The sequence below is a fragment of the Gossypium raimondii genome, chromosome 13 (assembly GCF_025698545.1).
Source record: "Gossypium raimondii isolate GPD5lz chromosome 13, ASM2569854v1, whole genome shotgun sequence".
NCBI lineage: Eukaryota > Viridiplantae > Streptophyta > Magnoliopsida > Malvales > Malvaceae > Gossypium > Gossypium raimondii.
In genome coordinates this window covers 26,483,315-26,496,857 of record NC_068577.1, presented here as the reverse complement: position 1 = coordinate 26,496,857, position 13,543 = coordinate 26,483,315, and the positions used below count along the sequence as shown (strand labels likewise).

The 13,543-nt window shown below is 36.3% G+C and overlaps 1 protein-coding gene across 1 annotated transcript; it reads right to left on the bottom strand.

Moving 5' to 3' along the window:
• Positions 1 to 1,206: 1,206 nt before the first annotated feature.
• LOC128036160 (uncharacterized) lies at positions 1,207 to 4,117 on the bottom strand. Its single transcript, XM_052627054.1, has 4 exons — positions 3,895 to 4,117; positions 2,462 to 3,774; positions 2,094 to 2,275; positions 1,207 to 1,309 (listed from the first exon to the last, which is right to left on the bottom strand). Exons 1-4 carry the CDS (start codon positions 4,115 to 4,117, stop codon positions 1,207 to 1,209), a joined length of 1,821 nt encoding a protein of 606 aa, XP_052483014.1.
• Positions 4,118 to 13,543: the final 9,426 nt, after the last annotated feature.

Here is a 13,543-nt window from a genome sequence, read left to right as displayed (position 1 = left end):
CTCCTTTTGAAATCGTTTATGGTTTCAATCCATTAACACCACTTGATTTAATGCCATTGCCTTCTAACCAATTTGTGCATGTAGATGGAAAGCGTAAGGCTGATTTCGTCAAGCAATTGCACCAACGAGTTCGAGACAATATTGAGGCCAAGACCAAGAACTATGAGCAACATGCTAACAAAGGTCGTAAGCGAGTTGTGTTCGAACCAGGAGATTGGGTTTGGTTGCATATGCGCAAGGAGAGATTTCCTATGCAAAGGCGATCCAAACTTCTTCCGAGAGGGGATGGACCGTTTCAAGTCCTTGAGTGAATTAATGATAACTCCTATAAATTGGACTTGCCTGGTGAATATAATGTTAGCGCGACTTTTAACGTTTCTGATTTGTCTCCGTTTGATGCAGATTCTGATTTGAGGACAAATCGTTCTGAAGAGGAGGGGAATGATGTGAGCTTGCCTACGATCCAAATGGAGAACGAACAAGAAGCCATCAAGCTGCCCATTGGTCCAATAACGCGAGCTAGAGCTAAATGATTCAAAGATGCTATTTTAGCAATGGTGGAACGGGTTGAGGAAAATGATAGCAAGGAGTTTAAAAATGAGCTGAACATATTCAACTTCTTTGAAGCTGAATTTCGTTCTAGCTAATTAATTTGATGCTGGAATTTAGACCATTTAAATAAACATTTAAATAAGTTTCATTACGCTTTTAAATATGTCTTAATTAATTTAAGTGTTTAATATGTCTTGATTTAGTTAAATTAAAGATGTCTTGATGTCATTTAGTTTGTCTAAATTATTACACGTTTTAAATTTGTCCAGCCGAATTTATGTGTTATGATTTGTTAATATTTAAGTTGTCTCAATTTATTTAGGATGTTCACATTATACTTTAATTTAGTTCAGCTGAATTTGCTTGAAATTAATTAAGTTCATGTGTGTTTTAGGTGCAAATTAATTTGAAGATGAATTAGGCGATTCATGTATGGAGATTCAATGAATTTGAAGATGCATGTGCAGCAGATTTAATGCATTAAAGCTGATTAATTTTGGAGTTTTTTCAAGGCAACTATTCGGCCAAAGTGACCAAGCTTTTCATCCTTTCAAGATTGGCCGATTCTCTTCTCAAGGAAGTATAAAGGCTGTTCACACTATGGCTGTTCGGTTCAGCCATGTTCACACCTCATGGCCTTTCAAAACCATCCGTTCACACTTCTAAATGGCTGTTCAAATTGCCAATTAATGCTGGTAATTTTTCAGCAATAGTTGCTTCATGAATGACCCCATTATGTTCATTGACCGAACCTAGCCTATTCATGCACATCCAAGATGTTCAAGGTGCATTTGCCCATCTAGAAGATGACCATTGGAGCTCTCATTCAGCCGAATCTACATGGGCTAATAATTTTGCATTCATGCTGAATTTTAGTTCATTGTTTACTTAGAAACTAAGTCTTGAATTTGTCCATTCGGTTACTAGTAGAAAGGCTATAAATAGTTGTTGAATTTCTTGTAAAAGGACTTTTGACGAATTTCTGAATGAAATATCATTTTAGTGAGGCAATTCACTCTCTTTATTTTTCAAAGCTCAATTGACTTATCTTTACGAGTGGCGTCAATCTGACTTTGTTTTCGAACTTATCACCATAAGGTGTGGCGTTCCAACTATATCGAAGGTTCCTATTTGACCCAATACTTAGAGCAAAAGAACTATTGCCAAATTCAAAAATATAGATAAGCCTTACCTTTTCACATTGATTTTCCAAATTCATCAAGGAACTAGACATGGGAAATAATTCTACGAATATGGACAGTTCATTCAAATAAACACATATCCCACAACACACTCTATCAAATTGATTCGAAGACTCATGAATCAAACAATTAAATCGATTTGTCAAATCTTCACCATGGAAAATCCCATCCAATGGACGAATGGATTTTAACGAATAACCACAAATCAACAAAAATTCTTTTAAACAAATATGTGAAAAAAATATTAATCGGCCAAAAGAAACAAGATCACTTAGTCGAATCAAGTTTTGCAAATTTAAACTTAGTAGTGGCCAATAATCTTCCACTTCTTCATCAAACTTGTCATATTCACGAATGTCATCACCTTTTGAACAAGATAGAGATGTTTTTAGTTCTTCAGAAACCAAACCTTGTCTATCCTTGAGATTATGGATTTGAGGATCGGTTTTACCGTATTCTCGCAATATGAACCTTCTCTCCTCAGGAATATAATGTAATCGTAATTCCTTGCTTGGTTTAACCTGAAAAAATGAAGAGACATGAAGACAATGATTAATCAAAACATTTTTCTTTCTCTCACTCAAATTTCTTTCACTTTCTTTTTCTTTGATCTTGTTTTTCTCACAATCTCGATTCTTTTCTTTTGAATCATTTGTCTTTTCTTTTTCACTCTCTCTCAATTTCTTTTTTTGCTCTTTCAAATCCACCAAGGATTGCTTTATGCGTTGTTGATCGTCCATCACTTGTTGTGGAGACAATGGGGCCAAAGTGACGTTTTTGCCTTTGTGCTTGAACGAGTATTGGTTAGAAAACCCATCGTGCTTGACTCGCCGATCAAACTGCCACGGCCTCCCAAGCAGTAGGTGGCCCGCATGCATAGGTACAACGTCGCACAAAATCTCGTCTTGGTATTTTCCAATTGAAAAGGGAATCATTGCTTGTTTGGTTACCTTAAGTTCGACTCCTTCATTGAGCCATTGTAACTTGTAAGGACTCGGGTGCTTGAGGGTCGGCATAGACAACTTCTCGATCATAAGTGTGCTTGCAACATTTGTGCAACTCCCGCCATTGATTACAATGCTACAAACCTTTCCATGAACATAACATCGGGTATGAAACAAATTCTCGCGTTGCGGTTCACCTATAGAGCTTTGCGCACTAAGACTTCTTTTTACAACGAGCATTTCGCCTTCAACAGCAAACTCTACTTCTTCTTCATTTTCGGATGGATGTTGAACTTCTTCTTCGTTTTTGTCTACTTCATCCTCCGATTCAATCTCACCATTGGGAAGCATGATCATTGTGTTACGATTTGAGCATTGGCTTGCGATGTGCCCTCTCCCTTGGCATTTAAAACACTTAATATCACGTGTTCGGGATTGAGTATTTTCAATGGCCTTACCTTTGCTAGATTCGACCATAGACTTGTTGGACTTCATGGGCACCGCAATTTCTTTTGATTGATTCATTGAAACATTCTTACTTGTCCCTTGGTTCCATTTGGATGCATTCGAAGAGGAATAACCTCGTACGGCTCCTTTCATCTTGAGTTGCTTTTCGACTTTGATCGCCATGTGAACCATATCAACGATCTCCACGTAGTGTTGCAACTCAACTATGTTGGCTATTTCACGGTTAAGTTCGGCTAAGAAACGAGCCATAGTTGCCTCTCGATCTTCCTCCACATCCGCTGAAATCATGGCTACTTCCATCTCCTTGAAGTAATCCTCCACGCTTCTCGTCCCTTGTGTAAGATTTTGAAGTTTTTGGTACAACTCCCGGTGGTAGTACGAAGGGATAAAATGTCGTCGCATTACAGCCTTCATCTCGGACCATGTTTGGATAAGACGCTCGCCATTTCGCCTTCGGCTAGTTGTAAGTTGGTCCCACCACACCATTGCGTAGTCCGAAAATTTGATAGCAGCCAACTTAACTTTCTTGGTCTCAGAATAGTTATGGCATTCAAATATAAGCTCTATCTTTTTCTCCCACTCGAGATAAGCTTCGGGATCCGATCGGCCTTGGAATGAAGGGATTGACAACTTAATGCTTTTCAAGTCATCATCGAACCTCTCTCGATTTCGTTATCCTCGATTGCGTAAGCCTCTTCGTTGGACATTCGCATTGGACCCTCGATCACTTTCGTGTTCATTCGACTCGGAAGATTCATCATCGACATCAGATTGCCGTCCTCGATTTCTCGGAGGGCTTAAGGGAGTTCTCCTTCGTTGGGCTCTTCCTTCCACATGATCAAGTCTATCTTGAATCGGTTCTAACTTTTGATCGAACAATCGTTCCACCTCGCGTAGCAATGCTTGCAAATTCAAGTCCGGCACATTCCGAATAGGTTGCCTTTCCGCCATGTTTATTGTAGGGCTTCTTGATATATGAAATTATAACCTCACAACAAAACTCACAAGTCACTCAAAAAGAAAATAATTCGGCACTCCACTCGTGTTTACACTCTTTAATGGCTTTTTCTTCTCTCTAATATTCTCACAACACTCGTGCCTTTTTCCACTCAATTTCCTCTCGTGATTTCTTAAGCGACTCGTCGTGACCTTATCGTAGTTCAATGGGTCGGCTTCAAATGGCTTTACAAGGATTTGATGTTAGGTTACGGGTAGGCTAAAAGAAACAAGAAAGGCTTTAGGCTAAGTGTGGCTTAGAAGATGAATAGAAGAGAATGGCAACTTACAAACTCGAAACACTTTTTTTTATATATCGAAATTTTTTTTTTCAGTAGCGTGAAATTTCACTACGAGGGATATAAAAGAGTGTAGAATGAGATTTTGGAAAAATTTCTATTGAAGTGTCTCCAGACTCTTTTTTTTTTACGGATCTTTCACGTTCTTTTCGTCCGCACCTAAACCGTATACAATTTTTTTCTTTCAATTTTTTTTCTCTCGAATTTTTTTTCAAATTTTTTTTCGAACTTTTTTTTACGTACCTATTTCAAAATGTTTTCAAATGCTCGTCTCGTTTTAACCAACTCTGATACCAAATGATACGATCTCGATTTAGGAATAATTCAAGAATGGTCTTTAGTTTTGGTACGATTTGGTATTCGGAAAATGGTACGAAATGGTATGGGATTTGGTACGAAATGGTAATGGTTCAAAAAGGTCAAGAAAGAACCAACACTAAAAAGAGTGTCGACCCGAAACTTATAGGACCTAAATGAATTGGAATTGGGGTGATAAGGACCTTGACCCAATACTTAGGAAAGTATGAACCAAAGGTATCAATGGTGAACGCCACACTCGGGTTGGGGAGTGATAAGTTCAAAAGAAAGACTCGGAAAGACGCCACTAGAAGCTAGATAAGTCTTACGGGTCTCGAACGAAATTTGAGAGAAAATGCCTCACAAATTTGGCAGCAATTCGTTACTTAAAATGTCAAAAGTTCCTTACAAAGTGAAGTTTTCAGCTATTTATAGGTAGCAATTAAACTAGACAAATAGTCACATACAACCCTTAAGAATTAAGCAAAATGAACCAATTAATTGAGCTGATCAGATTCGGCTGAATGGGAGCTCCAATGGTCAGCTTCTAGATGGATAATTGAACCTTGAACAACTTGGATGGTGCATGGATGAGCTAGGTTCGGCCAATGAGCATAAATAGGCTCATTTAAGTTGGATCTTTTGGCTGAAAAGTGACCAGCAATAAAGGTGAAAGTGAATAGCCAAAATAAGTGTGAAAAGTCAGCTTTGAAGAGTCATTGAGTGTGAACATTATGAACCGAACAGCCAAGAGTGTGAACTTCATGTGTGAACGACATTATGATGGTTCTTGAATCATTTAAAATCAGCTGAACATTCTTCATGCATGTAACGCCATATTCATTGAACCTATGGTTCATGCACCTAGCTTAAATGCTTCCATCCACATTCGGCCAACCTACACAACATGAACAAATGAATTTAGTTAATCATTATTCAGCTGAATCATATTAGAAACATAATTTAGACAACATTAATCCATATAATTAAAACAAGACACAATTAATTAAACTAAGCCTAATTAATTCGGTTTGAACAAGACAAATTAAAAACATGTATTAAGACATATTTATAAGCTGTAGGAAAATAATTTGACTTAATAACATGTAAGAAACACACAACTAATCATGCATAATTAAATCCGACCAGATTTGAGACAAATTAAATAGCAAAAATTATTTGAGCTGAATTTGCAAGTTTTGAGCTAAATTGAGCTGATTTGAGCTCATTGAACTTGAAAGGAGCTGGAAACGAGCTAAATGAAGCTCCACAAAATAAGATTGAGCTACGTCCAGCTTGCAAACACAACGAGCCTCGCTTGTAGGCTGAAGCAATGGCCGTTCCCAAGGGCGGGTCGTATCAACGATACTTCTACATTTTAATGACCAGGCAACAAACGACTCAAATCATCACCGAGACGAGATTGTATTAAGAGAGGTCAAGTGAAAAAAGGCAAGAGAGTGTTCAAAAAAAATGTTTAAAAATGAGAGAAAACACAAGCGAAGTGAAAAATCATCTATTTTCTTTCCGAGTGAATTTGTGAGGTTTTTTTGGTGAGGAATCATTTTCTGCTTTTGTTATTAACATTTCTTCTTTCTAGTAAATAATCATGTCTCGAGACGAGTTTCCAGCATTTGAGTTTCAATACTTATTGAAAGAAATGGAGAATATGCTCGACCGAAAGATTAAGCTGATACGCCCCAGCCTCGGTGATGAGAGTCGAGTCGTTGATGTGCCCGATCGTTAAAATTAAGGAGTATGAGTTGAGGTTTTCAAGTCGGGTTGAAAAGAACAAATTGGCTGGAAACAAGAAAGAACCAACGATATTATATGCAATATCGACCCAAATCTTACGTTAGCTTGAAATGATGAAAAATTGTTAATCGTGACCCAATATCTATGAGAGATAAGAACCAACGATATAGGATTGAACGCCACACTTTAGTAAAGTGATAAGTTTGAAATTGACAGGATTGACGCCACAAGAATGTCTTGATAAGTCAATGGAGTCAAGAGAGAACAAAGGGAGTTGAAATACTCACCAATTGAACAAAAGTTCATAATTGATCAAAGTCTCAAAATTAGTAACCTTCAAATGATTACAAAAACAACAATTTATAGGCTGGATATGTTCCAAATTAATGGTCTCAAAGCAATCAGCTTAATTACACTTAATTGAACTCAAATGGTCATTGAAATAACCAAAAGTCATTTGGAAGCTTCTATGCATAGGTGACACCAATGGGCAGGTTGTTTAGTCTTCCAATTCAGCTAATAATTGCACTAATGAGCTGAAATGATTTTGGTCAATGTTTGTTTAGCTGAAAACATTATGAGCAGCCTTTAATTCCTCCTTGGGCAACCAAATAAGCAGCAGCCAAATTAATGGTAGTTTAAGCACACGAACAGCCCAAGTGTGTGAACACTTGATCTCCAACAGCCTCCAAGTGTGGATGAACGAAAATGAATAGCTCTCATGGTGTGAAAATGTTTTGAGAGATGAATGGTCTTGTGTGAACAACTCTTTGTCCATTGCTCTTCACGAACAGCCACTTGGAGAAGCTAAAAACTACTGCTGGATTTTCAATTCAGCTCATGGTCCATTGAGCTTTACGAATAGTCACATGAGGAAAAGGAATCATCAACTCTCTTCATGGCCAATCCATGCATGTACCTGAAAGTAATTTAATTCAGCAACTTAATTCATATTAGGACACATTTAAATTGACAGCAACAAGACACATTAAATCTGCTCATTAATTCAATTTGGACTAAGAAACATTAAAATGATGTAATAAGTGAATAAATTCATGTCATGTGCTAACTAAGACATATTAAAAACATGTAATTAATTTGCCTAATCTAAGACACATTAAAACAAACAATAACTTAGACACAAATTTAATTCAACAAATACTAAGACAAATTAATTAGAATATGAAATTAATTTGTCTCCACTTTAGACACAATTTAATCACTTCTAATTAAAAGTCCAGAATTAAAATGCAATTTAATTATTTAAGCTGAATAAACTAATTTGCATTTATTTTATTCCAGCAACTAAAATTATAAAATGCAAAGTAAGCTCAAACAAGCAAATGAGCTCAATGAGCTGGAAACGAGCTGAATTGAGCTCAACGAGCTAAGATTAGGCATCATTTTGCACTTGGGCCCCTCAAGCTTTAGCCACTCTTGATGACATCGAGTTGTGTTGAAACATGATGCGACCAGGTTTGCATCATAAGCCCATTCAAGGCAAGTTTGAATCTCGAGCAAGTGCTCGACGGAAGCAAACTCCACCAAGTTGGAAAACAGAGTCACGACCATCACGAAGACACCTTCTCGATGACTATTTGAGAAGAGATTATTATTGGGAGTCCTACTCAATAAAGCTTTCGAGACAACGAGAAATAAACTTCGAGTCAGAAATCATTCGAGATGTCGAACGAGAAAGCACGAGTTATTCTTCGTATGCTTCAAAGATGTCACGCACGAAGAATCAGTTACAAAGAATTGATCGTGATATCTATGAGAATATTTCCTCTTTCTTTGAGCCAAACACTTATATTTTCGATTCCTATGTATCATTCACAAGTTGTAATCCAATCGAAAAAGAAAAAGAAAAAGAAGTTGAAAAAGAAGTTAAAAAAGAAATTAAAAAAGAAAAAAAGAAAAAGAAGTTGAAAAAGAGACTGAATTTGAGAAAGAAATAAGAGTGAGATAAAGAAAGACGAGATTGAGACCAAACGAAAGTGTGAGGAAAAAGAGAAGATTGAAAAGGAAAAAGAAATGAGAGAAAAAGAGGCAAGTGAACAAGAAAAGGTGAGGAGTGATTCAACTAACCCACATGAAATCTGTTCTTGTTCTATTCTTTCTTTTCAGGTTTCTGAAAGGCCTAGTGTCGAGTATCAACTTCAATACCTTCCTGATGATGATACGACCACGCCCCGGGTACATTTTTCGATCAGCTCCATAAGTATTTCTTGCACACCCATGTGAGCTAAATTAGCTCAATTGCATCTCACTGAGCTTCGTTTAGCTTGTTTCCAGCTCAATGGGATCATTTTGCTCAATTTGAGTTTATTTTAATTCTTATAATTTCATTTGCTGAAACAAATTGAATAAGTTAGTTTATTTATTTATTCCAACACAAATAAGTGTTAGTATTAAATTTATTATGCCTGGACGAATTTAATGCTGCCACTACATGTTATAAATATGTCTGGACGAATTTAATGCTGCTACTACATGTTTGGCCGAATTTAATGTAAGTTTTTAAGGATGTCCAGCTGAATTTAATTGTCATTACATCATTTAAGTTGTTTTGCTACAACCGAATTTAATGAGGTTTAATTTATGTCTTGACCGAATTTATTTTGTGTCTGCAGGTAATTAATTCAGCTGGAAACAACTACTTAATGGCAAAGGAGACATGCATTTAAGTTGCTATTCTACATGCAAGGAACGGCATTAATTAGTTGCTGGTGCTTTTTCATGTGGCCATTTAATGGACAGATTTAATGGGTGCATGCTTACCGAATTTAATGTGTAGTAAAGATAAGCATTCAATGAGATGTTGAAGAAAGTACATGGACGGCATTAAAGATAGGTTGCTAACTTAGTTAGCATTTAAGGAGGCATGCGTGGACGGCAATAAAGGAGCTGCCGAATTCTTCTTTCCATGCATGGACATTATTTAATTCTCTACAATATCATCAAGGTGCCGCCCAATTGAGAGAATGAATGAGCAACATTTAAAGAAGACTTGCATTAAAGAGAGTGGGCTGCTGGTTGCTATTTTCCAAGCATCCCTTCGTGCATTGCAAGGGTGAAAATTCCCTTTCATAAATTCACATTGCATGGCCGGTGGAGTCTCCAAAACTGCTCATTAAAGCTTCCAAGACTTTTCAGCTAATCAAAGCAATTTTTAATAGCTCATCAATTGTTGGCCGAACTTAGCTTGTCCCATTCAGCTCCCAATGTAGCTCATTACTTTCCAGCTGATTCCAAGGCCTCTAGAAGCTGGCTGTTGACATCCCCAACACATAAGAAGCTACCTGGAATTTTCCTTTAACTTTTAGTTCATTAAGGCTAAATCGAATTGACCATTCATGTTCTCTAATGACTATTCGGCTAGCCCTTGTTTTTGGCTATAAATAGTTGTTTTGTAATCATTTTTAGGTTAGACAATATATTTTTAAAACTTATATGAAATTTGTTTACTTTGTGAGTTCGTGTTCAACTCTCATTGTTCTTCAAGGACTGGTTAGACTTATCAAGTAACCCTTGTGGCGTCAACCCGTTTTTGTATTTCGAACTTATCACTTTGCACCCAAAGTGTGGCGTTCAAGTTATACCGAGGCTCCTATCAATATTGATAGTGGGTCGAGGTTGCGTTTCTATTACCTACCTTCCTAACCGTTACCATCTCAACCTAAGCATTCGTATAAGTTTCGGGATAACACACTTATATTGTGTTAGATCAACTTGAATACTTGGTTTACGTTCACCTAACAATCTCCATTCATTCCATAACCTCTTTGAACCAATTTGAGCCTTTATCTCTTCTTTCTTAACTTATTTTTGACAAACCTTAATATTACTCCAATTCACGATCGGGCACATCAACGACTCGGATTCATCAACGAGGCCGGGGTCGTATCAGATGGAAGATGCTTTCGTATGACCAAAAAATGTAAGGTTGAAGATGAAATCAAACCACACAAGCTCGAAGGTAAGCGAGGTAAGGAAATTCTAACAACCAAGTCACGACAGACATGTTTAAAAGTTATCGATAACATTTTTGGTGACTTAGTTTTTAGAAGATTCCCTTACTTGCATCCGATTAATTGCTATTCCTTGACTGTGGTTAATGAACTCATTGCAAAAGAAAGCACAAGGAGTTTTTTCTCTTGATTTGCATTGTGAAGAAAACTTTGTTGATGTTGTTCGGTCTAATCGACAAACCAAAAATTTGATTCTGTGTGATGACGATTTTTCACGAAAAGCGATTACAATTTTTGATTGTGATAATTTTGTGCATCAATTACTACCTTGTGAAAATTCCATGATTTGGTGCAAATCTGCTTTGAAGAATGTAAAGAGTTTTGATTGTATGTATCTGTGTATGCAAAATTCCTTTTGTCTCAGCATGTTTGATTTACTAAAACCTTTGCTACACTTTGGCATAAGTAATCAAAATCATGTTTTTAAACTCGGAATCTGTTTTGGTTCATGTTGTGGGAAAAACCAACAACTTGAATTTCGCGCGAATAATTTCCATTTGTTTGATACTTGGTTTTTGAATAAGGTAACGAAATTTTCAAAATTTGTTTTCAATTTAAATTCGTTCATTAATCCATTTCTATGGTTCTACGTGTAGTTCACATTTTAGTCCGACAAAGTTAACTCAACCACGAAGTTTCGACTATACTACCTTCTCGAGGAAAGAAGGTTTTTGTTGGCTAAAAAAGGTACTGTCCAATACAACTTTTGGTCACTTGTTTCTAAAGGAGAGCAAGGTAAGATTCTATTATTCCTTAAACCATTTCAATCAACTCGAACTGATGATTTTGCTCACGAATTGAATTTTGAAAAGGTAAAGTACTTTGGTGGTGTTAATTTCCATTCTTTGATTGGTGAAAGAATGTTTGTTTTGAATGATGACATCAAGACTTTCGTTTTTGAAAAATATGATGCGTCTGTTGGAAAATCCATGTTTAAACTTCCTTTTCCAAGATTTCTCCACGTTCCTGATTTTGATCGAAATGTGTGTTTTATGAATTGTTATGTGACGTTGATTTGTTTGAACCATGCCCAACTCAAGGTGTTTGAGCGACGCACTTTTGGCTTCCAAGATTATATCTTCATAGTACGTTGTGGTTCTGGTTTGTTTCCATTAAAGAACATTTTGATTCATTATGAGAAGGTGAGATCAATTTCTATTTTTGATCCTGGTATCGGTTTAAGCATTCCAAGTTTGAATGGGTTGTCGAAAAGTTATTTTCTATTCAAAATTCAAAGTGTCACAAATTTATTCTATTATTCTGTAGGTGACAATTTGAAATGGTATCCTACTGAAAAGGGGGGTTCATAAACAAAGGTGTTCGTGACGATGAAAAATATTTCGCGAGCAAATGACCCGATTTGAGGACAAATCGTCTTCAAGGGGGAGGGTATGATGTGAACCCGATTGCATCACGTTTCGATACATCTCGATGACATCGGGATTGGCCTAAACTCGAGGAGCCCAAGTGCAAAATGAGACGTTTAATTTCAGTTTGTTAATAAATTGAGTTGTTGGACTTTATTTTTAATAAAGTTGCTTGAATAAATTACTCATCTTAGTTAATTGAGTTCATCTTGGTTAGTAATTCATCTTAGATTAATAAATGAGTTGTTGGTTATTAATTCAACTCATCTTAGTTTTAATAATTGAGTTATTATTGAACGTCATTTAATAGATGCTTCTTAATTAATCTATTTCCTAGGATTATTTATTGATGCATAAGTTAAGTTCATTTAATTATGCTTCTTTAATTAACTAGTTGCTGGAATACTTGATGCATATGTTTTAGTACATTTACTTAAGTATTAATGTGTGTTATGTTTAATAAGTGTTTACATGTGTTTAATAAGCTTATTTTAATGTGTTTATTGCAGGAGTCTTTTTAAGTCATAATCGTTACAATTCAAGGCTGTTACAAATTAAATAAAGTGGTTGTTCAAGCCATTTTCGATTACAAAGTAAAGGGGTTGTTACAATAGAGGTTAAACACATCATTTAAAAGAGTTTAAAGAGTGGATTATTGCTTCTTTAAATTCGGCAGCAAGCTTTTCAACTATCTACCATTTTTACTACTTCAAAAGAATTAATTCAAGCATTCAAAACACCATTAAGGTTCTGGTGACTATTCATGATACGACCACGCCTCGGGTTCATGAACGGATTGGTGCAATGTATGGGAGTGTGCATGCACAATTGAGGTTCAATGGATGGCATTTAAAGTAACACATGCATTTGGGACGTTCATGCAAGAGGGAGTTGCTGAAAGTTCATGTATTTGAAGATTCATGGATCATATTTATGGGGGAAAGTACATGGGACGTTTCATGCATGATTCATGCATTTTCAAGATGACCATTCAAGTATTTTAGGCACATTAATGCCTCATTCAGCCAAGGGAGATGTAGGATCATTAAAGGGCTGCACATTCATAGAATTATGGAGATTCTTCAAGGCTAAGGATGCATGAATGCATCTAGTGAAGCAACATGATGATTCGGTCAATCCATGCATCATCTCCAGACATGAACCGAATTTTTAATGCTTCATTCATGCACATTCAGCAAATTAATTATTTCTTTCTAGAAATTTCTAGCAATTTCATGGCTGAATTCTTAGCCATTAAGTTGCCCATTCGGCTAGGTTAGTCTTTGCCTATAAATGCACAAAGGAACTTTCCAAAATTTGATTCACAATTCGAACAAATAAACCGATACCAGGGTCAAAAATAGAAATTGTTCTTACCGTTTTTTCGATAGAAACAAACCTAAATCACAAAACAATCGAAAGGCATAATCTCGAAGGTCAGAATTACAAAATCCTAGCCCTTTTAACAAGAACAAAGAATAATAATCTCCGGGGTCAAAAACAAAATTTTCTCTTGCCATTTCAATTTGATTTGGCAATTTCATGACAGACTTCATAGAAAGAACACTAAGCAACTCAAAATCATTATCATGCAAAACATGTTCGGATCTTTTAGACCACAGTTGAGAACAA

Bases quoted from the DNA above. Each gene is read 5' to 3' on its own strand.
- LOC128036160 (XM_052627054.1), bottom strand. From the start codon at position 4,117: ATGGCGGAAAGGCAACCTATTCGGAATGTGCCGGACTTGAATTTGCAA. The intron at 3,775-3,894 runs GTGATCGAGGGT...CTTCATTCCAAG, and splicing joins CGAGTCGAATGAACACGAAA to GCCGATCGGATCCCGAAGCT. The intron at 2,276-2,461 runs GTGGATTTGAAA...TCATTTTTTCAG, and splicing joins AACGCATAAAGCAATCCTTG to GTTAAACCAAGCAAGGAATT.